At 38.7% G+C, this 26,259-nt stretch overlaps 1 protein-coding gene across 3 annotated transcripts in view; it reads left to right on the top strand.

The window, feature by feature from the left end:
* Window positions 1-832: 832 nt before the first annotated feature.
* Window positions 833-26,259, top strand: part of CLASP2 (cytoplasmic linker associated protein 2) — a 181,849-nt gene continuing 156,422 nt past the window's right edge. For all 3 annotated transcript variants that reach the window (XM_060110136.1, XM_060110135.1, XM_060110134.1), the window contains exons 1-5: window positions 833-1,244; window positions 15,905-15,983; window positions 22,026-22,129; window positions 24,233-24,324; window positions 25,535-25,610. In XM_060110136.1, coding sequence (XP_059966119.1) covers window positions 1,050-1,244; window positions 15,905-15,983; window positions 22,026-22,129; window positions 24,233-24,324; window positions 25,535-25,610 — 546 coding nt within the window. In that variant the 5' untranslated portion in view covers window positions 833-1,049. The remainder of the gene's footprint in view (window positions 1,245-15,904; window positions 15,984-22,025; window positions 22,130-24,232; window positions 24,325-25,534; window positions 25,611-26,259) is intronic.

Below are 26,259 nucleotides of genomic sequence, written 5' to 3'. Positions count from 1 at the left end.
TCCATATATGGAATACTGCTCAGCAATAAAAAGGGATTACTGACACACCAACAGCAGTGGATCAGCCTTAAAACGTATGCTAAAGAAAGAAAGAAGCCCGAGTCAATAAGAGTACAAACTGTGTGAAGTCACGTGAAATTAAAGAACAGGGAAACCTATGCTACAGTGATAGAAATCCGATTAGAAATGCTTGGCAAGGCAGTGGTTATTGACTGGGATGTTCCTTGAACTTCCTAGGGTGATGAAAACGTGCTCCAACTTCTTAAGGATGGCAGCTCTTCACATTGGTGAATACATTTGCCAAAGCACATGGACTGAACACTTAAAATCTGTGCATTTTACTATGCAAATTAAACCTTAGTTAAAAAAAAAAAAAAGCATCACATGGTGACCCAACCAGAAGCAGGAGTCATGGTGTTTGTTTTTTGTTTTTTAAATAAGGAAGTGTATTCTACAAAGTAAAACAACAACCACCACCACAACAAAACAAACCCAAAATACCGGGAGTGGGGCTGGGAAAGTGGAATTCCAAGTACCAGAAATTTTCCCAAGCATTGGTTTCAAGTGGAGGAAAACCTGGAAGTGTTCTCGATTTTACAGGGCGAGGGCAGGCTGCTGAGATGGCGGGTTGCAGAGAACTGTCGGCTTCCCGGGGGTGCCAACACAGTCCGACCCCAATTCCCCGCAGACGTCCCACTGTCCACAACGGTTCCCGCCCCCGCCTCCACCTCCTCCTCCGCCCCCGCCTCCTCCGCGAAGCTAGAGTCCGGACAGGCGGGCGGGCGCTCGCCCGCCGGCGTCGCGCTGACGTCACGCGCGCGCTGACGTCGCCGGCGGCCGCGGCCTCTGAAGCGGGTTGGGGCGCGGGGGGCGCCGAGTTTGACTAGTTTGGGGGCCGATCCGCGCCTGACGCTGCACCCGCCGCGCCCCTCGAGCCGCACCTCGGCCGGACCCAGCGCGTCCCTCCCGTTCCCGTGGGGCCCCGCGCTGGCGGCTGGGCGGCGCTCGGCGAAAGTTGGTCCCTCACGGGCGGGCGAGCGGTCGCGGCCATGGAGCCCCGCTGCATGGAGTACTTCAGCGCCCAGGTGCAGCAGAAGGACGTCGGCGGCCGCCTGCAGGTCGGCCAGGAGCTGCTGCTCTACCTCGGCGTCCCCGGCGCCATCCCAGACCTGGACGAGGACCTAGGCTGTCTGGGCAGGACGGTCGACGCTCTCACCGGCTGGGTGGGTTCGAGCAACTACCGGGTAAGCGGCGGCGGCGCGGCCTGGCCGGGCACGCCCTCCCCCGTCGGCCCTTTAATCACGGATGTGCGAGGCCGGCCGGGCGAGCCCCCGGGGGGGCGTCGGGCACCTCGGAACCGCCTCGCGAACTCGGGGTCCCCCGACGTGCCCCCACCCGAACTCGAGCCGGAGACCGACTTCCCACCACGACCAACTTTTTCCACAATTGTGAACAGTGACAAATTCAGCGATTCCGTGACACCGCACCGTGCGGAGTTCCTTGTCAATAGGATATAATGTTTCATCACGTATTTTTAAAAATCAGTGATCATTTACATGCCTAAAAGGTTCGAAGGCGTTTTACATTTGTACGTACCTATGTAAACACTACCCAGACCAAGACGTAGGACATGAGGATACAAATTTTAAGTTGAAAGATGTCAAGTTAATCCCTGTTCATTAGTGATTTTTATCGTACTTAATCGCCTGTTTCTTTTTTTCTTATATAGTTTGTGTGTGTGTGTGTGTGTGTGTGTCTGGAAGGTTGTGCTTTTCGTGTCTAAGGCATCTTTAGAGCTTAATAGCGTGCCTGATTAAGTTTACTGTTAAATCTAATGAAAAGATGCTGACCTCATGGCATTATTTATTTGCTTTTCGTTATGGCCGACGGAAGGCAGTTGAATGCTGTCATTTTGTTTTGCCGCAGTTGAGGACTGACTCGGATTTGAAACCGTGCCGTAGCAGGTTAGCTGATGCTGACAAAAAATAAAAGGATGAGGTACAAGAAGGAATGAGTGTTTCTGAAGAGGCGGTAGTAGGCAGGTTGTAATGTAGCCAAGTTGGGAGACCAGGTAAATATTCTGTAATCAGCCTGAACTGTGGTTTTTGGCAGTAACTTTTCTTTCTAGTCTTCTGGTGGCAGTGTTGCTTTAAAATGTTGGCCCAAACGTCCTGTGGATGAAGTGATTCTTCTTAGGAATAGATACTTATAACCCAGCGAATAGGCTGTACTTTGAAAGCATTATCATCATGGAGAAGAAAAGCAAACTCTAAAATTATTATGTAGATTTAATGGTGAAACTTATATGAGTTTTGGAAGGGTTTGACTTTTTACAAGAATAATAGACAGTTTGAGAATTAATCACTTCAGTGCTCCACTATATACTATCTCTTTATTATTTTTAAAAACTTTGGGAAAAGTTAATATTTAAGAATATGTCATTACTGTTTAGGGGGTTAGTCTTATTTCTTTGGAAGAAACAAGCTAAATTTACTTACACTGTAAGAAGAGCATACACACTCAAGATAGTTGATTTTGTGTTACAGCCTAGGCTGCTGTAGAAAGTTGGCTCTTTGGTAATGCTTGCTATCCTTCCCAAGTGAAGGTTGATGTGTCACCTCTATGCTGGCTGTGGTTGAATTGGCTTTGGGCCATTTCACTCCTCAGATGTACCATCAGTGAATGGCAGTTAAGCAGTCCCATCTCTTGAAACATATTTTTGGCTTCTGTGATACCACAGTATCCTGTTTTTTCTTTTTTGTCTCTAAGCAGTGCTTCTACTCAGTGTTATGTTTTTCCTTTAACTGATCCTTAAGAGTTAGAATCCTTCAGGGATCTGACTCAAGTTCTTATCTCTTTACTACACATTCTCTCCATGCTCCTCTGTAGATACTATAGCCTGAGACAATTTCAGAAATCCGAAGAGAGCTCCCACATCCTCACCTACATACTTCCTTGTAGCTGTGCCCATATAACTCTGTCTTTTCTGTTATAGTGAACAAATTATCTATCTTTCCCAGTTCTACCAATCCCCCCACATGGGTATGAAGGCATGTGTATCCCATGCCCTCTTGCCTTCTCAAGGACATTAATTCATTAATTCTGATCTCTCCTTGAATCATTAGTTCTCTCCTTTCTACTGAATTCTGTAATATAAGAGCTTTTCTGACATTGTTAGGGAGAGGGCATTCTAATTAGTTTATTTGGGATTTATAAACTAAGTTACCAAGCTAGGTCATCATTTTTTACTCAAGATAAAATGCATATTTAAATCTTTTTTTTTTCTTTTTTTTTCGGTATGCGGGCCTCTCACTGTTGTGGCCTCTCCCGTTGTGGAGCACAGGCTCCGGACGCACAGGCTCAGTGGCCATGGCTCACGGGCCCAGCCGCTCCGCGGCATGTGGGATCTTCCTGGACCGGGGCACGAACCTGTGTCCCCTGCATCGGCAGGCGGACTCTCAACCACTGCGCCACCAGGGAAGCCCTATTTAAATCTTTGAAAAAAAGTGTATCATGGAAGTTTTTGAACATACATACAAATAGAAGTGTACTTAAATTTCAAGTTATGCTGAACAAAATATAGTTTTTCTTTGGATTTGATAGTACTTAAGAATTTGAGTTTCTTAATAACAGTGAATATGAGTGACTATACTTATATGCTGGGTATTATTCCAGATATTGAAGACCCAGCTGTGAACAAGACTAGAAAGGCTTATTCATTCAGCTTCATTTGGATATTAATTGAGGACCTACCATGTGCAGACAATCTTCTGGGCACTTGGGATACAATAGTGAAAAAAAGACTGAAATCCTTGCTTAGATTCTCGTGGGGGCAAAGGAATAAACAAGATAAAATAACTAAAATCTGTAGTATGTTAGATGGTGGTCAATGCTTTGGAGAAAAGCAGTGAAGGGAATAGGAGTGTTGGGCAGGATGCAGATGTTGGAATTTTATTTTATTTTTTTGCGGTACGCAGGCCTCTCGCTGCTGTGGCCTCTCCCGTTGCGGAGCACAGGCTCCGGACGCACAGGCTCAGCGGCCATGGCTCACGGGCCCAGCCACTCCGTGGCATGTGGGATCCCCCCAGACCGGGGCACGAACCCGTGTCCCCTGCACCGGCAGGCGGATTCTCAACCACTGCGCCACCATGGAAGCTCAGAATTTTAAATAGTTGGTCATTGAAGACCTCACTGAGAGAGCGATTTAAAGGAGGGAAGAGTGAGATCACTGCTGTCTTGGAGACAGATAGGTATAAAAATTGAATAGTTTCAAGTAACAAGTGTTTGTAAATCACCTGATGTGAAAGAATGAGGAGAAGATGAGACTATTTTGGAAGTAAAGGAAGTGAGGTGAAATTTGAGTACAGACAGGAAAGAAATACAGGAATGAAGAATGCCTTTAGGGAGAGGAAACTGCAAATGCAGAGAACCTAGTTCTGTGGAGGAACATAATGAAGGCCAGCATGGCTAGAGTTTACAAGTGAGTGAGGTGTTCAGAAAGGTGAAGTTGAGGAGGCAGGTAGGAAGAGCTTTGTAGGATTTTATTCTAAATTGGCGGAGGTTTTTATGTAGAGGGTTGGCTGCTTTGTGGGCAGTGGACAGTAAAGCAGCAAAAGAAGAAGGAGAGCGATGGTGGCTAAGGCTTGTTTGGTAGCAGTGGCAGTACTGAGAAGTGGAAGATTTGGTATGTGACTTGGTGGTAAAGCCAATAGCACCTCCTCTTGCATTGAATATGAGCATTGAGAGAGAGCAGTTAGGGGTAGTTGCGTTGCTTGAGCACCAATAGAGGGTGGTGTTTACTGAAATGGGGAAGACTGAGAAAACAAGTTGGGTGAAGGAAGTAAAAAGTTAGGTTTGAGAAGGTCGTTTGACATCCAAGTTGAGATGTTAAATGGACGGTTGAGGTCTTCATCCCAGTGGAGAAATCATAATTGAAGATTAAAAATGTGGGAATAGGTATGTATATTATATAAAATATATATGCTCTGGTGTTTGACTTTGGTAAGGATAGTCCTGTGATTTCATGAGTTCCCAAATTTTAAAATGGTACTACAACAATAAATTGTCCCTTATAAAATGCAGTTAAATATGATACCCACCATTTAAAAAGTCCTTAGTGCGTATCAGGCATTGTCTCAAGTGCTTTGTTTCCATTATCTCGTTTTAATCTTTAAGGTGGCCTTAGAAAGTCAGTACTATTTCCTCATTTTGTAGAAAAGAAGATAAAAGTATCTTGGCATAGGTCCTAGACCTGGTATATTGGTGGAGTACTTAAACCAAGGGAGATCAGGATTTTCCTTTCCTTTTCTGTACTTTGTAAACCTCTTCAATATCCTATCATTTGTCAGCTCTACTCTGACTTTTTTTATTTTATCTACCTGCAACTATAACAAGTTGACCCTAAAAATGGAGAAAACAGTAAGTACCATTTATATTATAACTAGTGCTGGGCTAGTAATGTGCTAGGATTTCAAGTCTTGTAATCCAAAATCACAGCTCTTTTGCCATTTGAAGGATGATACTTTTCAATGTTAACATCACCTTGATTGTATATCTTATAAACCATCAATTTCTTACAATATACTATTTTTTAGTTTGAAGTATATCTTTTTTTTTTTTTTTCTATTTTTGAAGTATATCTTTATATGCATGTTGTCTCTTCCTTTTACCTGCCACATAGGAAGAACATCCAGGTTGTTTTTAACTTTTTCCTGTTCGCATTGTCCTTTTGCATTGTCACCTTGTACGTGTGCATGAGAGTTTCTGTAGGGTGGTGATTCTGAACCCTGTCAGATCCAGTGCCTTCTTTTAATGCCCCCTTTACAATCCTGAAATAAAATTTATAGGTAATACTCAATACACATCATTTAAAAAAATCCCAATAATGACCTAACTGTACTATAAAGGAAAATTACACATAATTTATAATGAGATAAAATGTTTCAATATGTAAATGTGCCAGCCTGACTACCCAAGAAGACATAATGCTAGTCAGATGGCTGCATCAGTACATATTGCTATAAATGCCGATTCAGACCACTACAGGTATGTGGTTGCTCGTTATTCAGACTTCACCAGCGGTGTTACTGTTGGTGGTTGTGATATTCTGTGACTATAAATTTTGAACCTTATTTCTTTGACTATACCATCTTAAAGAGATTGACCACCCCATGTGACATCCAATTCATTTAAGTTTTAACTGTCCCGTTATCCCTCTTGTCTGAGTTTAAATATCCTAGTCAGTCAATCACACCCTTACATTCATTTTTAATTCTCTTCTCCCTCCTCACTTTTCCTTTGTGGTTCTCATTTGATAAAATGTAATCCTAGTTAATCGAACTCTGCCTACCCTGCACCTGCACCAGTGCAACTGAAGGTGGATGGAGAAAAACACAAAACCTCTAACTGATTTCATTTTAAATTCCTGACCTTCAAGTGGGTCCTCTTTGGAGCCTGGCAATCTTCCTATATTTTCTTGGTTCATTCATTCTTTCATCTGTTCCTCTCCCCTCAGACCTATCAGTAGTTCTGCTTCCATCATCATTTTCAGCTGATGGCCTTGCTTCCTACTTCACTGAGAAAACTGAAGGAACTAGAATTTATTAAGATTCCCACTACTGTATGTACCCACCTTCCAGCATTTATACCCATGGCAGGCTCTCAGTATTTGTAGAATCAGTGAAAGTGTGTGAAAGCACACTTGATTTATCTGCTGGCTGCATTCCTGGAAACCTCATATAGTAAAACTGTGTACACACACACAAAAGTGTTAGCTTCTGATAACTTCAAACGGGGCTTTTATTAAATGACTGGCAGCAGGGCTACCAAGTATGGCCATATACCTTGGGGCTGCAGAGCTGCAGGGAAGAATATTGTGTGTCTCCAATAATTGTTCTTGGTTATGTGTCTAGCAGTGGAAATATTGGGTTATACTTCCTGTCTTGTCCCCCTTGCCCTACCTAGAATTTATCAGTATCTTTAAGTTACTTATTTCCCTCCTTTTTTGAGGGAAATAGTTTTCTAATATATTTATATAAAAACCTGATATTTCTCTTCAGGTTTTCAAAATTTGTAAGCCATCGTGTTTTACTTATTTGATCTGTGCATACATGTTCACTTGCCAATTATTCTATCCCATTCTTTTACTCATTTTCTTAGATGCTGAGTTAATTTGTGTGGGGAAAAAAAGTCCTGTACACCTACAGTATTTCCTAATGAGAGAAGGAGCATTACAGAAGTATGCTTGTTATGAATAATACATGTCTTCTCTCTGTTGCACCTATGGTGGAAAAAATCTATGACTGTGAATTAAGCTTATGTCCTACCTAGATTTCAAGAACTCTTGTTGTCAGGCTTTCTGACTTTTACATGGAAAGTTCTTAGTTGTGATTTTTTTTTTTTTTTTTTTTTTTTGGCTGTACTGCGCGGCATTCAGGATCTTAGTTCTCCCACCAGGGATCAAACCTTCGCCCCCTGCAGTGGAAGCGCGGCGTCTTAACCACTGGACCGCCAAGGAAGTCCCAGTTGTGATTCTTAAATTGGGGGTAATTACTATCGCATGCAATTACTTAGCTCTATTGTTGGTTGACAACATTTCTGACTTAAATCATTTTGAAGATTAAACATATTGAATTAAAACTCTGTCGCCAAGATGACAACTTGCGTGTGAGTTTATTGATGTCAGATTACTCAAAGATGTTCAACCACTTGTAATTCAGAGGTAAAAAGGGAGTGAGAGAGAGAAAGAAAGAAAGAAAGAATAGGAAAATGACCCTAAGGGTTCTGGGACTTCTTGGGGTTAATAAAATTTCATAATTTTTTTTTTTTGGCCATGCCATGCCATGCCACTTGCAGGATCTTAGTTCCCTGACTAGGGATTGAATCCAGGCCTTGGCAGTGAAAGTCCCACGTCCTAATCACTGGACCACCAGGGAATTCCCCATACATTTTTAAAAATTTCAGTTTTGTGGCTTAAAAACACCATAAAATTTAAGCTTGGTTGTAGCCCAAAGTTTGCTTTTTGGGGTTTCTGTTTTTCCTCCTGTTAAAAGGTATGTTATTTGTGCTTTTATGTCTATATATATGTATACATACACATACACATACATATATATTTACACATACATACATATATATAAAATTTGGCTGCGCCACAAGGCTTACAGGATCTTAGTTCCCCCACCAGGGATCAAACCTGGGCCCTTGCACTGAAAGTGCCGAGTCCTAACCCCTGCACCACCAGGGAATTCCCATATATTATATATTTTAAATATTTTATTGTTGTATATTTTATATTATATAATATGTTTTATATTTTTGATTTTATATTTTATATATACATGTTAGAAAGTACATTATTTTTGTTTTTTTTTAAAGGATCTGAATGGAGGTATTTGAGTTCCTAAGAAATTGGTGAGGAGCAAATTGGAACACTGCTCTAGTTGTTTTTTCTTCTTTTTTCAGGGTTTTAGTATTCCACTGAAGGGATCCTTAGCCAAGATGCAGGCTAAGTTGAAAGATGTCTAAATGGAAATTCAAGAAAGTTATTTGTAGCTCCATGGTAAATCTTGATGTTTGCTGTGTCATATTCACTCACCAGATTCTTTAGGAATGTGTTGGCTATTATTGGGTCTTTATTTACTATCCCATGCGAATTTTAGAACCAGCTAGTCAAGTTGCACCAAAAAATTGTGGCTTTTTATAGGGATTACATTGGATGTCATCTTTTGGGGGGAAGACTTGATATCTTTATAATATTGAATTTGTCATAAATTGCAAATATATTGTTTCATCAGTTAAGTCTTTATTAATGTCTCAAAGATATCAATAAGTGCTCTTTAAAAAAATAGCATAACTTCAATACTATTATTATACATTAAAAGTTCCTTGATATAAAATATCTTGGGTTTAAATTTCCAGTTTTTAAAAATGTAGTACAGATTTTTAAATTAGGGCTTCCCTGGTGGCGCAGTGGTTGAGAATCCGCCTGCTGATGCAGGGGACATGGGTTCGTGCCCCGGTCCGGGAAGATCCCACATGCCACAGAGCGGCTAGGCCCGTGAGCCATGGCCGCTGGGCCTGCACGTCCAGAGCCTGTGCTCTGCAACGGGAGAGGCCACAACAGTGAGAGGCCCGCGTACCGCAAAAAAAAAAAAAAAATTTTCTTAAATTAGTTGTTTTAAGAAAAATCAGGATCTGAATAAGGTTCACATGTTGTGATTCATTAATATATTTGTTTTCTATTGCTGCTGTAACAAGTTACCGCACACTTTGTATCTTAAAACAAAGTACATTTATTTTATTACATTTCTGGAGGTCAGAAGTCAGAAATGGGTTTTATTTGTATAAAATCAAGGTTTCAGCAGGATTGTATTCCTTCTGGAGACCTTAGAGAATTTTCCAGCTTCTAGAAACTGCCTACATTTCTTGGCCTATGGCCTTTTCTTCCATCTTCAAAGCCCTCAGTATCTCATCCTCCCATCTTTCTTTCTGACCACTGCTTCTGTCATCACATCTCCTCTGACTCTGACTGACTCTCCACCCTGTCTCTTATAAGGACTCTTGGGCCCGGGATAATCCCAGGGTAATTTCCCCATCTTAAGATCCTTAACCACATCTTTAAAGTTTTTTTTACCATGTAGTTAATCTTTTCACAGGTCTGGGGATTAGGATGTGAACACATTTGGGAGGCCATTATTCTGCTTACCTCAGTTAACATGTTTATTTGTTTATTTATTTATTTAGGCTGGGTTGGGTCTTCGTTGCTGTGCATGGGCTTTCTCTAGCATGGGCTTTTTCTAGTTGTGGCGAGCAGGAACTTCGTTGCAGTGTGCAGGCTTCTCACTGTGGTGACTTCTCTTGTTGCGGAGCATGGACTGTAAGCGCACGGGCTTCAGTAGCCGTGGCATGTGGACTCAGTAGTTATAGCTCATGGGCTTAGTTGCTCTGTGGCATGTGGACTCTTCCTGGACCAGAGACAAACCTGTGTCCCCTGCATTGGCAGGTGGGTTCTTAACCACTGCACCACCAGGGAAGTCCTAACATGTTTATTAAGTCTCTTAATCTGTTTCTCCCTCAGTGCCTTTTAAAAAAAATTCTTGGCTTTTTTTTGTGGTAGAATTTCCCACAGTCTGGATTTTGCTGATTTCATTCCTATGATGTTTTCTCTGTATTTCCTATAAATTGGTAGTTGGATCTAATGTTTGATCAGAATCAGTCTTTTTTTTTTTTTTTTTTTGGCAAGACTACTTCATAAGTAGTGCTCTTCTTCCACCAGCTGGCATGTAACATTAGGAAGGCACGTAAGGTCTTGTTCTGTGACGGTAGCAGCCATTAATGTTCAGTGTTTAGATCTCTTATTCATTAGGGTTTGTAAAATGATATTCTAATTATGTCATTCCTTCATTCATTAGCTGGAATACTTTTATAAAGAGAAACTTCCACTGTTTACTAGTATTTGGTTACCCAGTGGTATAGTTTATATATATACTGTAGTTTATAGTTCGTATGATTCTTTATTTACTAATTGTCAAAATAATGAGGTAAAAATAACTAGTATCCTCCAGTGTTGACCAGATAGTTTTTGTTATCATTATGAACTCTTGCATTTAACTATATCTAATGCATTTCAAGACAATACAGTTATTATCTCCCCCCCCCTTTTTTTTTAATGTTCAGGTTGGTTTCTTTGGTGTTTTTTGTTTGTTTGTTTGTTTTGTTTTTGGCCATGCTGCATAGCATGTGGGATCTTAGTTCCCCAACCAGGGATCGAACTCGAACCCATGCCCCCTGTAGTGGAAGGGCAGGGTCTTAACCATTGGACTGCCAGAGAAGTCCCCAGTTATTATCCTTATTAATATCCAAGCTGTTCTATCACATGACCCTAATAATCTTTGATAGAGTCTTTGCTATCTGGTATAATGAGATCATATTTTCTGCTCCTACCCTGCAATCAGCCACTTCTCCAAGAAGCTTTGGTTCCTTTTTGTGGGAAATGGTATGTGGAAACTACAGTGTGAGTGCTAATGGAACTTATTGTTACTCATCTGATCATTGTTTCCAGAGTTTTTTCAATGCGTAGCATTAGGTTTAATTTAAAGAAAAATATATCATGAGTTCATACTGATATTCTTTTTTTTTTTTTTTTTTTTTTTTTTTGCTGTACGCGGGCCTCTCACTGCTGTGGCCTCTCCCGTTGCGGAGCACAGGCTCCGGACACACAGGCTCCGCGGCCATGGCTCGCGGGCCCAGCCGCTCCGCGGCACGTGGGATCTTCCGGGATCGGGGCACGAACCCGCGTCCCCTGCATCGGCAGGCGGACCCTCAACCACTGCGCCACCAGGGAAGCCCCATACTGATATTCTAATTCACATTCAGAACTGCAGTTTTTACTATTATATATCTTCCATCTATATCTCCTTCTATCAACAGAATTTCTCAAAACATTGACAGTTTCTTTTTTGCAGAGTTTCGTTTTTGTCCTTAGGGTATATCCCACTGGAGAGATAATAGTCAAATTGCTGTATTTTAAAGTCACTTGGAATAGTCTTCTGTGTTGTTATGCTACTAATTGAATATACATTTAGGTTTACTTATTTTATTTGATTTTCAATGAAATTAGTTATTGCTACAAAGAAGGTATATTCAAAATAGTCTGGTTTCTTTCTCTGTTCCTTATAGCCTATTGCCAACCATAAAAATTTTTTTCTGATTATCTTTCCATTGTTGTTATATTTTAAATAAACATTTATAACTAAATCTATTTGTAGCCCCCTTTTTAAAATATACACATGCATTTCTCCAACTTGCTTTTTTCACTTAATATATCTTGGAGAGCATTGCATAGCAGAAGTAGGGTAGCCCTCATTTTTATTTTTAAAGTGTCATAGTACTCTCTAGTGTGGATGTACCATAATTTTTTTTTTTTTTTTTTTTTTTTTTTTTTTGCTGTACGCGGGCCTCTCACTGTTGTGGCCTCTCCTGTTGCGGAGCACAGGCTCCGGACGCACAGGCTCAGCGGCCATGGCTCATGGGCCTAGCCGCTCCGCGGCATGTGGGATCTTCCCGGACCGGGGCACGAACCCGTGTCCCCTGCATCAGCAGGCGGACTCTCAACCACTGCGCCACCAGGGAAGCCCCAACCATAATTTTTTGAATCTGTCCCATACCACTGATGAATGTTGGGATAGTTTCCAGTCTCTTGCAATAATCTTTGTGTATCTTCTCATAATTTTGCTGGTATATCTCTGGGGTAGATTCCTAAGTCAGATCTTACTAAGAGTTCATGTTTTTCCTGTTGATTTGAGATACTGCTTTTATCATCTATTAAATTTTGTGTATGAGTGTGTCTATTGGTGCACTTTCAGTTAATTTTTTAAATAGCTTTATTGATATAATTCACATATGGTACAGTTCACTCATTTGAAGTGTACAGCTAATTTTTTTTGTAGTATATTTGTAGGTATGCATGATAGCACAATCGATTTTAGAACATTTTCATCACCTCAAAAAGAACCCTGATGGCATTTTTCACAGAACTAGAACAAAAAATTTCTCAATTTGTATGGAAACACAAAAGGCCCCTAATACCCAAAGCAATCTTGAGAAAGAACAGTGGAGCTGGAGGAATCGGGCTTCCAGACTTCAGACTGTACTACAAAGCCACAGTAATCAAGACAGTATGGTACTGACACAAAAACAGAACTATAGATTGATGGAACATGATAGAAAGCCCAGAGATAAACCCTCACACATATGGTCACCTTATCTTTGATAAAGGAGGCAAGAATATACAATGGAGAAAAGACAGCCTCTTCAGTAAGTGGTGCTGGGAAAACTGGACAGCTACATGTAAAAGAATGAAATTAGAACACTTCCTAACACCATATACAGAAATAAACTCAAAATGGATTAAAGACCTAAATGTAAGGCCAGACTCTATAAAACTCTTAGAGGAAAATATAGGCAGAACACTCTATGACTTGCATCACAGCAAGAACCTTTTTGACCCACCTCTTAGAGAAATGGAAATAAAAACAAAAATAAACAAATTGGACCTAATGAAACTTAAAAGCTTTTGCACAGCAAAGGAGACCATAAACAATACAAAAGGACAATCCTCTGAATGGGAGAAAATATTTGCGAACGAAGCAACTGACAAAGGATTAATTTCCAAAATATACAAGCAGCTCATGCAGCTCAATATCAAAAAGCAAACAACCCAATCCAAAAATGGACAGAAGACCTAAATAGACATTTCTCCAAAGAAGATATACAGATTGCCAAAAAACACATGAAAAGATGCTCAACATCACTAATCATTAGAGAAATGCAAATCAAAACTACAATGAAGTATCACCTCACACCAGTCAGAGTGGCCATCATAAAAATTCTACAAACAAATGCTGGAGAGGATGTGGAGAAAAGGGAACCCTCTTGCACTGCTGTTGGGAAAGTAAATTGATACAGCCACTATGCAGAACACTATGGAGGTTCCTTAAAAAACTAAAAATAGAACTACCATACGACCCAGCAATCCCACTGTTGGGCATATACCCTGAGAAAACCGTAATTCAAAAAGACTCATGTACCACAATGTTCATTGCAGCTCTATTTACAATAGCCAGGACATGGAAGCAACCTAAGTGTCCATCAACAGATGAATGGATAAAGAAGATGTGGCACATCTATACAATGGAATATTACTCAGCCATAAAAGGAAATGAAATTGAGTTATTTGTAGTGAGGTGGATGGACCTAGAGTCTGTCATACAGAGTGAAGTAAGTCAGAAAGAGAAAAACAAATACCATATGCTAACACATATATATGGAATCTAAAATACAAACAAAAAAAATGGTCATGAAGAACCTAGGGGCAAGACGGGAATAAAGACACAGACCTACTAGAGAATGGACTTGATACCGGGAGGGGGAAGGGTAAGATGTGACAAAGAGAGTGGCATGGACATATATACACTACCAAATGTAAAATAGATAGCTAATGGGAAGCAGCCGCATAGCACAGGGAGATCAGAGATTAGCTCGGTACTCTGTGACCACCTAGAGGGGTGGGATAGGGAGGGTGGGAGGGAGGGAGACACAAGAGGGAAGAGATATGGGGACATATGTATGTGTAAAACTGATTCACTTTGTTATACAGCAGAAACTAGCACACCATTGTAAAGCAGTTATACTCCAATAAAGATGTTAAAAAAAAAAAGAACCTTGTACCTTTAGCTGTTACCTCCCTATTTCCCACATACGCTAGTCCTAAGTACCACTAATCTACTTTCTATCTATGGATTTGCTTATTCTGGACATTCTTATAAATTGAATCACAGAACATGTAGCCATTTGTGTCTGGCTTTTTCACTTATCATAATGTTTTAAGGTTTATCCATGTTGTAGCATGTGTCAGTCACTACTATTTATAGCCCAATCATATTTTATTGAATGCATATACCACATTTTGTTTATTCATTCATCAATTGATGGACATTTGGGCTTTTCCGCCTTCGGGCTGTAATGAATGATACGTAATGAACATTGACGTGCAAGCATCTGTTTGCGTCCTGCTTTAATTCCTTTGGGTATATACCTAGGAGTGGAATTATTGGGTCCTCAGTGTTTCTGCGCCACCCCCTACACTTTAGGCCTTCTCTTTTTTCTCATGCTTCATAGAGGGGTTTTCTTCTTCCCCAGTGGTAGGCTGCCGTTGCTTCTTATTCTGTTCTTGCTGGCTGGTTTATGGGTAGTGGGGCTGGTCCAGCTGTTTTCCTGGTCCAGCTTCAGTCTTAGGAACCCTCTGTCCCTGAGTCTTGGGGGTAAGGCGTTATCAGAAATCCTGCCCCTCCTCAGCTGAAACCTTTAATCATCGGAGCCCAGCATGGTTTTTTGCTCCTACCCTTGAAGTAGAAGCCTTTTTTTTTTTTCCTTTTCTTTTTACTTAATAGGTATGAGTTTTTTACCTCTGTCTAGAGGGTAACAGCGTTGTCTTTCCCTCAGTAGCTTCAGACTATTGTTTCTTGTAGGACAAGGAAATGGGAAAGGTTTGTGCTTTTCCTGCAGAGGCAGCTGCTCCCTTCCTACGAGACCTGTAACCACCAAGAGACTTTCTCTAATCTCCTACCCTGTCCTCAGTCTTAATTATGAGTGTCCAGTGGAGGTTTGTGGAGAAAGAGCCGGCAAGTGGGTGTGAACTCTCCTTGTGTCTGCAGCTAATAGGGATTCTGTATTTTCATGCTAACCCACACTCAACTATTAACAGTGAGTTGAATATAGCTGAATTCTTTTTATGCACTTGCATCTCAGCTTCATTTTCCATCTGTCCTCTGCCACATGTGACCTACTGCTTATGTCCCATTCTCCTTGGCACACCTGTCTTTCCTAAAGATTTCAACCTAGATGATTATTCTACAACCTTAGCTTTCTGATGAATTCAAGAATAGTTATGGTTTTGTAGATTACTTGGCTTTTTCTTGTTTATGGTGGGAGTGATGGTTTTTTCCAGTTTCTTCATCCTAGACAGAAGCTAGAATTCCTCTGTAATTAAATGTGCTGTTTTGTTTAACTGTTTCATTTAAGAAACATTTCAACATTACAGGAAAGTGACAGGTATAGTCAGTGAACTCCTGTGTACCCTTCACCTAATTTACCTGTTATTAATATTTTGCCAAATATGCTATATCACTATCTTCTGCATTTGCATGTCATTATTATTATTATTATTATTGAACCATTTGAGAATAGGGTGCCTTACCCTCATGACTGTTCACCCTGAATATTTCAATCTCCTTATTTTTTTAAAAACTTGGTAATAATGAAGATCTTTATGTCAGCAGTTACATACTGATATTAAAATATGCATCAGTAATTTGTATTCATTAAAATGTCTTTCCATCTGTAGGTGTCATTAATGGGATTGGAAATTTTAAGTGCCTTCGTGGACAGATTATCAACACGATTTAAGTCCTATGTAGCAATGGGTAAGTTAACTTTATTTAAAAATTATTGTAGGGTTTGACATACTTTTTTCTCATAATTTTTAACAGAATTAGTTCTTTGTAAATGCAAAAATGTAATTTTATACAGCCCAGAGATCTGCTACTTAGCATTTTAATTTGCCGAACATAAAAGATTTTAAGCCTATTTAAATAAATATGTTCCTTTTAAGACAAAAACAAAGGCAAAAAACTTACCGAATATACTGCTAATAGATTTTTACTTTGTATTTTCAAATTTTTAACTTATCTTTTACTTTTTTGTAACATGTTAATAATTTATAATATAATTCGCAGCACCACTTTTCACTTATCTATGGTGAAGGACCAGTTTTTTCATTGCTAGTCTAATGCGGACCAATATTTTATAAAATACAATACAAATAAATTACAGCAAAATGAAATGAAAAAAAATACAAGGCTCAGTTTTTTATTGGTAGATTCAACAAATGTATAATTTACTTGGTCAGATTGTTTCCAAACCTTGTTTTAGAAAAACTCACAATTTCTTCACCACAAGTAGCTTGTAGACTGGTCCTGGGCTGCTGGCCATACTTTGAGCAGCACTTACTTACAGTGTGTTTGCAGTCCAGAACGATGTGCTAGTATAAAGCTCTTTGTATAGTAGTTAGATTGCAAAGTTGGCTTTGACTTATCTTTTAAACCTAAGTGACCTTTGTGTGCCTTTTGGAGTGCTTCAGTGAGTGGATTTGGTCCTATTATATAGAAATATATTTAAGGGTAACCTCAGATGTTTGTGATTTCTTTTATGGATTAAGTTAATGGCTCAATGTATCATCACCCTTATTTTCAAATTATCTTTGGTCAGCTTCATGTTCAGTATGCCACTAAATTCTGCCAATTTCTTCTTTTAATTTTTTTTTTTTTTTTTTTTTGCGTTATGTGGGCCTCTCACTGTTGTGGCCTCTCCCGTTGCGGAGCACAGGCTCCGGACGCACAGGCCCAGCGGCCATGGCTCACGGGCCCAGCCGCTCTGCGGCATGTGGGATCTTCCCAGACCGGGGCACGAACCCGTGTCCCCTGCATCGGCAGGCGGACTCTCAACCACTGTGCCACCAGGGAAGCCCTCTTCTTTTAATTTTATTGTCTATCTATCCTTTCAGCAGAAGCATCTTACTGACTTTCTCTATCTCTATTATTTCCTTTTTAATCAATACCTGGTTCCAATTCAATCTTTGTATGAATATCTTTTGAAGAGATGATTTTTAAGCTGTCAGTCTCCTGCTTAAAATCCTATGATAGATGTTAAAAACTGTGCTCTGCAAACATGTGTTACTTGCTTATGTATTATCTTAATGTATTTTGAGTCATTGTTAGTAAAAATTCATATTTGTAGCTTGTCTTGAAAAATTGGCCAATGTGGCAACCCTGCTCTTCCATTTCCATGTGTAAATAAAGGCAGAAGCTCTGTCGTAGCTTCCTTTTTGTTTGGGTCATGAGCTTTCCAATCCATAAGTCTCTCCCATCTCCTCTTGTTTCCTCATAACAGAGAATTTCAGTTACAATACACAGAGGTTGGAATAGGTCTGGTTCATTTTTGGCATTTCTGGTACCTCCCTGACTGTAGGCACCTCTGTTTGTCACCCCTGCCCTGTAGTAGCTCCCTATTATTAGTTGTTACAGACAACATTTTAGACTTGAGAGTAATTCTAGGTATCACGTATCTCACTTATTTTTCAGACACAAGGAGGGCCAGATGGGGTTTGATATACCTACTGACTGCTCATATTGAGGCAGTAGGAGTATTAGGACCAGAACCCTAGTTTGCTGCCTCCCAGGACTGTCCTATTTTCAAAACTTATTTCTGTTTTTCTGCCCTTGGTGTTTCAGTTCTCTCAGCGTGTATGGCTCTTCTCTACCTCAGCAGCCTTATTTATTTGTGATTGTCAGTAAATACTCTCCACTGTTGTTAATCAGAAACTTGCTCACTCTTTTTAGTTCTGGCTTAGCTTGTTTATGCCGCTGCTGTGCTGTTTTTTTTTTTTTTTTTGAAATCCTCTCTTCTCCAGGGTCCTTCCTTTCTGGTGATTTTTTGGATTTTTTCTTTTTTTATGGCTGTGTTGTGTCTTCTTTGCTGTGTGCAGGCTTTCTCTAGTTGTGGCAAGTGGGGGCTACTCTTCGTGGCGGTGGGCTGGCTTCTCATTGCGGTGGCTTCTCTTGTTGCAGAACACAGGTTCTAGGCGCGTGGGCTCAGTAGTTGTGGCTCGTGGGCTCTAGGGCGCAGGCTCAGTAGTTGTGGCGCATGGGTTTAGTTGCTCCGCAGCATGTGGGATCTTCCCTAACCAGGGCTTGAACCCATGTCCCCTGCATTAGCAGGTGGATTCTCAACCACTGCGCCACCAGGGAAGCCCCCTTCCTTTCTGTTTTAACGATTTACTTCTGATTTCAAAATCTGGGAGCTTTGCAGATTAATCTCACCATATACTGAATTTTTTTTTACTTCATGATTCTTATACCCGTAAATATTAATAAATTACATTAAGTTGTTTTTGTTGGTTAGTGTTTTTTGTATGTTTCCCACATATCTACATATTCTCATATGTATAACGTTATCTTTTAATCTCCTAACTCTTTCTGGTTATCCCTGTGCATTTACTGTTAGTCAATATTGTTTTCACTTTGAACCCTAAGTGTTCATTATTTTTCTTAGTGAAACCTGAACTTGTTACTACTTGAGAGTCAGTGTGATATAATAGGAAAATTTCATCCCAGTTTTGCTACCATTTATTGAATGCCCACTTTTTATCCATTTACTGGGCTTCTCTACTTTACCTATATGAAAGATTATCCTCAAATAATTATTTCTAATTTGTATGACAGCTCTACAAGAGAAGCTACAGTATATCTCTGTGCTCTTAAAGAAAGAGATGTAGTACTAGACTAAGAATCCCAGAGTTAGCTTTCTTGTTTTACTCCGTCATAGATCTTAGCCAAACCATTTTAGGAACCTTTCCGTAAAAGGAGGGAATTGAATTAAGTTATGTGCTGAAGGGTTTTTTTGATAATGTACCCTTAGATATATGTAACTTGATGTGGGTGATATTGTTTTCCTTTTGGTACACTTAGGTTATTAACTATCATTACAGATATTTTTTATCTTTTTACATTAAAAGTGAAGTTTTAGGAAAATTGAGGTTCATGTTCAGTTTTAGACAAAGTACCAAAAAAGTATGGACTCTTATTAATGTAATTCTTTAATATATTTAAATTTTCTCTTGTGACTACATGTACTGTGGAAAAATTTAATGTTCAAACCAAAAAAAAAAAATACAATTTACATTTAACACTGATCACCAACCTTTTTTTTTTTTTTTTTTTTGCCGCATCATGCAGCTTGAGGGATCTTAGTTCCCTGACCAGGGATTAAACCTGCGCCCTAGGCAGTGAAAGCATAGAGTCCTAACCACTGGACCACCAACCCTGGTTTTATGATTCCCCCAAGCCTGGTTTTATGACAACAGTAAAGGATTTCATATTTTACAAATCTTAAACAGATAGTTTTAATCCAAAATGGTTTTGTAGAAAGGGTATTAGAACAGTCAGGATGCCTGGTCATCAGCTTTGCATCTTGTACAATGGTTTGCATCTTGTACAATGCTAAGAGAATAAAATATGCTAACACCTATGCTTCAGACTTCTTCCGTGTTTTCACTGTCCAAATTCCAGTCTATGATAGATGTATTTGTTTGTTTAACAAGTTCTTTTTGAGAGTTTACAGAGTGAAAAGCTCTGTTTTGTATTCCCAGTAATTATTGATTGCATGTTCATTATCTACAGATCTTTAAGGAATAGCGCTAACTCTTCCGAATGCTTATTATGGGCTTGGCCACAGGTGCTTTTTACCAGTTTTACTTATTCTCTCACTAGCTGTGTGAGGTATAGACCTGGATCCCTCCTTATTTTACAGACAAAGAAACTTTGAAGTTAGAGAAGTTTACTGTCTTGCATAATTAAATAACCAGTAGAGCTAGAAATAAATCTTCTGTTTGACTCCAAGAGTTTATATGTTAAAAAGGAAAAAAATTATGAATTTTTTTGTTTAATTGAATAGCTGTAAATCTTAAGTTTATGTAGTGTGAGGTTTTTTGTTTTAGTTGTTTATGTTTTACAAATTTTAGTTTTTAAATTGAAGTGAGCCCCGTTTGGGCCAAAAAAAAATTTTTTTTTTTCTGGCTGCGCCGCACGGCATGCGGGATCTGAGTTCCCCAACCAGGGCTCGAACCCGTGCCCCCTGCAGTGGAAGCACGGAGTCTTAACCACTGGACCACCAGAGAAGTCCCTTTATTTTCTTTTGGAGTTAAACTCTACCTCTCAGGAATGAAGTGTCTATTTTTTTTTCATTATTGTTATGTGGTTGTTAATACACACACACACACACACACAAAACACCTCAGTCACAAATAAATGGAAGTAGTTATGACTGTAGCCTAACACTGTGTAGATTCCTTAAATCCTGATTTCACTACTTGCTACTTGTGTGACCTTGGTCAAAGTATTTAATGCCTCTGGGCCTTCTCTATCAAACGGGCCTACTCTGTTTCATAGGATTGTTATGAGGATTAAGTGAGATAATTCAGTGCTTAGTACATAATAATATCTAACATTTACTAGTGTTTAGTATTGTCTTCTGTCTGTCAGAAGCTATCAGAATGAGTCCCACAATAGCCAATCCTGTAGATATAGGTGAATTTCTCTAGTGTTAACAATGCATCTAAGCAAAATGAGAAGGATTTATATTGTTTCAACTGACAGATACTTCAGTTGCCTCATGATTAGGCTTATGATTTTTATGATAAGGACTTTGTTTCTTACACAATCATTTCCTTGATTAAGCTTAGATTTTTGGATAATCTTTCCATTTTGTATGGTTGGCTTCTCACTCGAATCATTTTCTTCCAGAAGGATATGTTCCTTCTTTCCTTAAATGTTGTTGATTATTATATCAGTTCTGATTGTTATGTTATAGACAATGTTAACTTTGCAGCATACATTTGCATTACATTACATACACATTTAATTATATGTGTCTATAAATAAACTAGAGACACATTGAATGCTTACCCAGTGTCCTTCACTCTCTGAGTTGTTTACATATATGTCAGTAATCTTCTGAGGTGAGTACTGCTGCACATATTTATGGGTTGAGGAGATAAAGACAAAAAGATTAAATAGTTTGGTCACACACCTAGTAATACTACACTGAGTGGTAGTGGTAATTTAAGGGATTACAAAAAGATAATTTCGACTATGAGGTGTTTTTGCCCTATGGACTGACTTTAGAAACCATAACCTCAGTTCTAGCCCCCCTCCCATTTCCTTCACTCCACACCCAATAGATGTGATTTCTTTGTGGTGCTTTGTTGATTTATAGTTACAGCAACCTGTTTCATGAAAACTCTCTAAGAATGGACTCTAACCTGCCTTTCCTGCCTCCTTTCATGGAATAGTGTCAAAGTCTTGGACAGAGTAGAGAAAGACCTCAATCCCATGGACCCGTGCTTTATTTTTGTCATTTGAGTAATATGTTGTACATATAGAATAATACGTATCAAGCATGTACAATTTAAAGAATAACTATAAAACCAACACCTGCCTGTGCTCAGGTCAAAGAACTAGAGCTCTGCCAGTTCCTTATATGCTCCCTCTGCATTTCCTGATGACACCTCCCACCCTCTACCAGAGATGACTGCTGTCATGACCTTTGGGATAATCGCTCCCTTGTTGGTCTGTAGAGCTTAACCATCTATATGTATCTCTAAACAGAATAATATGAAGTTTTGCCTGTTTTTTGAACATTATTATTATAAGTGGATGTCATACTGTATTTATTCTTTTGAAACTTCTCATTTATTTTTGATTGTACTCATGAGTAAAGAACTTGAAACAATTTGCTTACCTCATAACTTTTCATTTATGGAAATAATTGATGTTTGTAATTTTGTAAAATATAGTGTATAATGGAGATGAATTATAAATATTTATTCTTTTCCCCCTTAATTTCTCTAGTTATTGTAGCTTTAATAGACAGAATGGGAGATGCCAAAGACAAGGTTCGAGATGAAGCTCAGACTCTGATACTGAAGTTAATGGATCAAGTAGCACCACCGATGGTAGGCCTACATTTTAGGATTCAGATTTTGCTAATTAATGATTAAATAACAGTAAAGATAGACGGTAATCACTGCAAGTCAGTAAAACCCCAGGGACATAAAAGCTAAAATTTTAAACAGTAAATTATTGCTAATGCTTTAAAGAAGTTGAAATTTAAGATAAAGTGTCAATATTTAACTTTTTGATTTTTTGCTTTCCTTTTTCTTATTTTTCTATTCTTTAATGCTTTTTCAAAAAGCTAACTCATAGATTTAAGTGATTTGACAATGTACTGATTATACTATTTGTTAGGATTTTCTGGGTTTTGCTACCTACAAATAATATAATGTTCAATGAGAAAGCTTATTTTGAGAACTACTGAATGTTATATGAATTTCTGCAACTCTTACTGAAACAAGGAGAAAATTTCTTATTTTAACAGGTGGTTACTAATTATATAAGGCATATATTAGATGACGGTGACCTGTGTTTTTTGAATATGGTAGAAAAAAATTGCCCTTACGGACATATTTTGAAAGAGGAGTAAAAATAAATTGACACGTAAACAGAGATTTAAAGAGTAGCTCATGTCGGGGGCTTCCCTGGTGGCTCAGTGGTTGAGAATCTGCCTGCCAAGGCAGGGGACACAGGTTTGAGCCCTGGTCCAGGAAGATCCCACATGCCGCGAAGCACCTAAGCCCATGCGCCACAACTACTGAGCTCATGTGCCACAACTACTGAGCCCATGTGCCACAACTACTGAAGCCCGCATGCCTAGAGCCCGTGCTCCGCAACAAGAGAAACCACTGCAATGAGAAGCCTGTGCACCATAACAAAGAGTAGCCCCCGCTCGCCACAACTAGAGAAAGCCCTTGTGCAGCAACGAAGACCCAATGAAGCCAAAAATAAATAAATAAATTTATTTTTAAAAAGATAAAAGAGTAGCTCATGTTAAGTGGGAAAAAAACCCAGAATTTATAAAATATAGTGATACTAAGTGTTATCATTTAAAATACAGTTTAAGAATTGTATTACATATGTTTTATAAAAAATCCAAATAGTAGTGAAAGTAAACTTACTCAGACTTTTTATACCATAGAGTATAAAGATAAATATATAATCCTTATAATTTGATGGGTATCCTTTGACACTTGCTTAGCAGTTCAAATTTTAACTTGTTTTTGACATGTTTTTATTATGAGTGCTGTGAAGAGCATCCTTGTACATGTGTCTTTGGACATAAATGTAATTATAGAACAGAGTTCTAGAGACAGTGTTGCTGGATCAGGTTATTCACATTTAAGACTTTTTTGGTAAACTTCCAAGTTACCCTCCACAAAGTTTGGCAGAGGGAAATAATATTAGTAGAACTGAATATAGAGTCCAGGGAGAATAGAGTCCAGGAGTAGGGGTTTGTGTGTATGTGTGAGAGTATGTGTGTATGTGTGTATGTACACATTAATTTAGTAAATGGTAAGGGTGATGTTCCTTAAACGTGGAGAAAGGATTGATTGGGACAATTGGCTCTATGTTTAGAAAAACAAAGTTGAATTCCTTCTTATAACAAACCCATATAATTGTTTTAGATTGTTTGTATAGGTTTATGCGTTTTCAAAAAAAAAAAGATAGTGGGTAGCAATAGAATGATTATGTTTCTGTATTTGGATCCAGTGTTAAAATGAAAAAACCCCTGAATTATAAAATGCTGAAAAAGCCTGTTCCATGTGACAGTCTGTACTAGTTGCTAGGCAACATTGGACCTTTTAAATGCTTACAATACTACTAGGCTTATAATGGTAACATTGTCATTGAAGGTTTCTAAAGTTTAGAAGAAATTATATGTCCTTGGAAATTTTAAGATTTTTAAATGTTGGACACAGTTTTTCTGAGAATAATTGAAATCTAAAGTGAAAGGTATAAAATAAAAATTAAAAATGTGATTAAGATATTTAAAAATGGGTGAGAGCAGCATCAGTGCAAATTTGGCTTAGAAAAACTTGTAGAGAAATCTGTGGGAAAATTTAGCTACCAATAAGGTTGGTAGTAAAGTTGGGAATAGATAAAAGGTTATAACATAAGTAATTTAATTTTTTGTTATACATGTTTACTTTTCTTTCAAATAGTACATTTGGGAACAGTTGGCTTCTGGTTTTAAGCACAAGAATTTTCGATCTCGAGAAGGCGTGTGTCTGTGTCTTATTGAAACATTAAACATGTAAGTTTTATGATTACTGGAGTATGTTTTTCATTTTTCTAAAAAAAAAAGCAAAATCCATTTCACAAAGCTCAAGGAAAGCTATGGAAATAACAAATTTTAAATAGTTATTAATTTATCTCTGGCACCAGAGTTTTTCTATTTGATAGCTTTATCTGTTAATTTTCTTGTATGTATGTTGTTATCTTTCATGTTGTTAATTTAAAATTATTAGTCATTGATAAGAAGAGTTTCTTTTTTTCTCTTTAGTATGTTAATAGTTGCCACCCAAATAGATGGTCATATAACAAATACGCTGATATAACTTAGGATCTTCCTCTGTTCTGGACCCAGTTTGGAATTTTTTTAAACTCAGTGGTATTTCAACAATTGTAGCCATTTTCCCCACCCCCCTTTTGCCAGTTGGCCCTAGGTTTTCTAGAGCAGTGCAGGTGGTTACCAAAATCATAGACTGAATAAGACTCCCCCAGGTAACCAGACAGTGAAGCTGACAGCAGTGTGCAGAGCTCTGACAGCATAGATGCCACAGAGCTCAGAACTCCAGCCTGAAGAAATTGTAAACTAGGGCTTTTGTTCTCTTTCTGGATGATTTTTTCAAGTTCTGTGCAACAAGATAGGTAATATATAGTAGCTTTCAACTTTTTTTGTAGTGTTACTTCCTTTTCTCTAACTATACCTTCATTTTATTTTCTTTTACTCCTCTATGGTCCTTTCTGCCATCTAGAGCTTGTAAGTGCATTCAGTCTGCACAACTTTCATGGTTTTTGGCTGTCTTGTCATTTGCTTTCAACCCATGACCTCATCAAAATATTAATAAGCATAAATAAAGATCTTTTAATTTACTTATTGTACTGGAATGCAAATTTGTTTGAGACCCAGAGTCTAAAAAAACAGTATTTTAATGCAAAAGCTCAAATTTTCTAAGTGATTGATAAGTTGCTAGGTTTAAGAGTGCCATCGGTTGAACATTTTGCTCTGTTGGATCATGTGTTGACAGTTTTCATTGTCAGTCATGATTATTCAATTTTACATATCTCACATTGTTTAGAATTAGGTTTTGCTTGTGTCTCATATCCTTTATGTTTTAATGATGTGTGCCCATGCTCTCCACCGTATTTGTCTTATCGAGACAGTTAAAAGTGTAAGGATATTTTGTTTACTGTTTGATTAAAACCAAATTCTCTTTATTTTTTTTTCAAATTATATTTAGTTTTGGGGCTCAGCCACTAGTCCTCAGCAAGTTGGTACCACATTTGTGTATCCTATTTGGAGATTCCAACAGTCAGGTAAAATTTTATCTACATTTAAGCACTGACTAATTTTTTAGCCACCTCTTGTTTTCTAATGCTCTTATTCCATTTTTAAAAAGAAGAGAGAGGGTGGAGGGGAGTGGTAAAATCAAGATTCCACTTCATTTTTTTCTTTTAATGTCTACCACATTTAGTTTTTAAGAATACATTATATTCACAAACATAGCTCAAGTTTGTTAGCTGTTTGGCTAGTATTAAGGATAGATGGGACTTAAAGGATAGTTCTTGAGTTTGAAAGATTGAGTAACAAAGAACCTGAATTTCCTTCTCTAGTCCTCCTATAAGCTAGTTGTGAGGGCAGATTGTCAGCTTCCTTTTCATTCCTGCATAACAACTTTTGCAACAGTCATAACCCTGTTTGTGCCAGTGGTATATCACTTGTTGGAAATTTCACTCCCTGAGCTTCAAATACTATAGGCATAATACAGGGGTGTGTTCTGGATCTTGTCCTTTGTGGTGGAGTTGAATCTTGGCTGTAACCCTTTTGGCACAGCTTGGGCATTTGGAATGACCCTGGATATTTCCTTGCTTTTAGGCCCTAGCTCCTCCTCTAGAGGTTTGTAGAGAGTTCTACTGTCTCTTCATTTGCCCTTCGACAGTGAGCTATGCAAAGGAACTAAAAGCT

This window comes from Mesoplodon densirostris, chromosome 10 (genome assembly GCF_025265405.1).
Source record: "Mesoplodon densirostris isolate mMesDen1 chromosome 10, mMesDen1 primary haplotype, whole genome shotgun sequence".
Classification (NCBI taxonomy): domain Eukaryota; kingdom Metazoa; phylum Chordata; class Mammalia; order Artiodactyla; family Ziphiidae; genus Mesoplodon; species Mesoplodon densirostris.
Note: the sequence above shows the minus strand (reverse complement) of the source record. Positions and strands in the feature narration are given on the sequence as shown.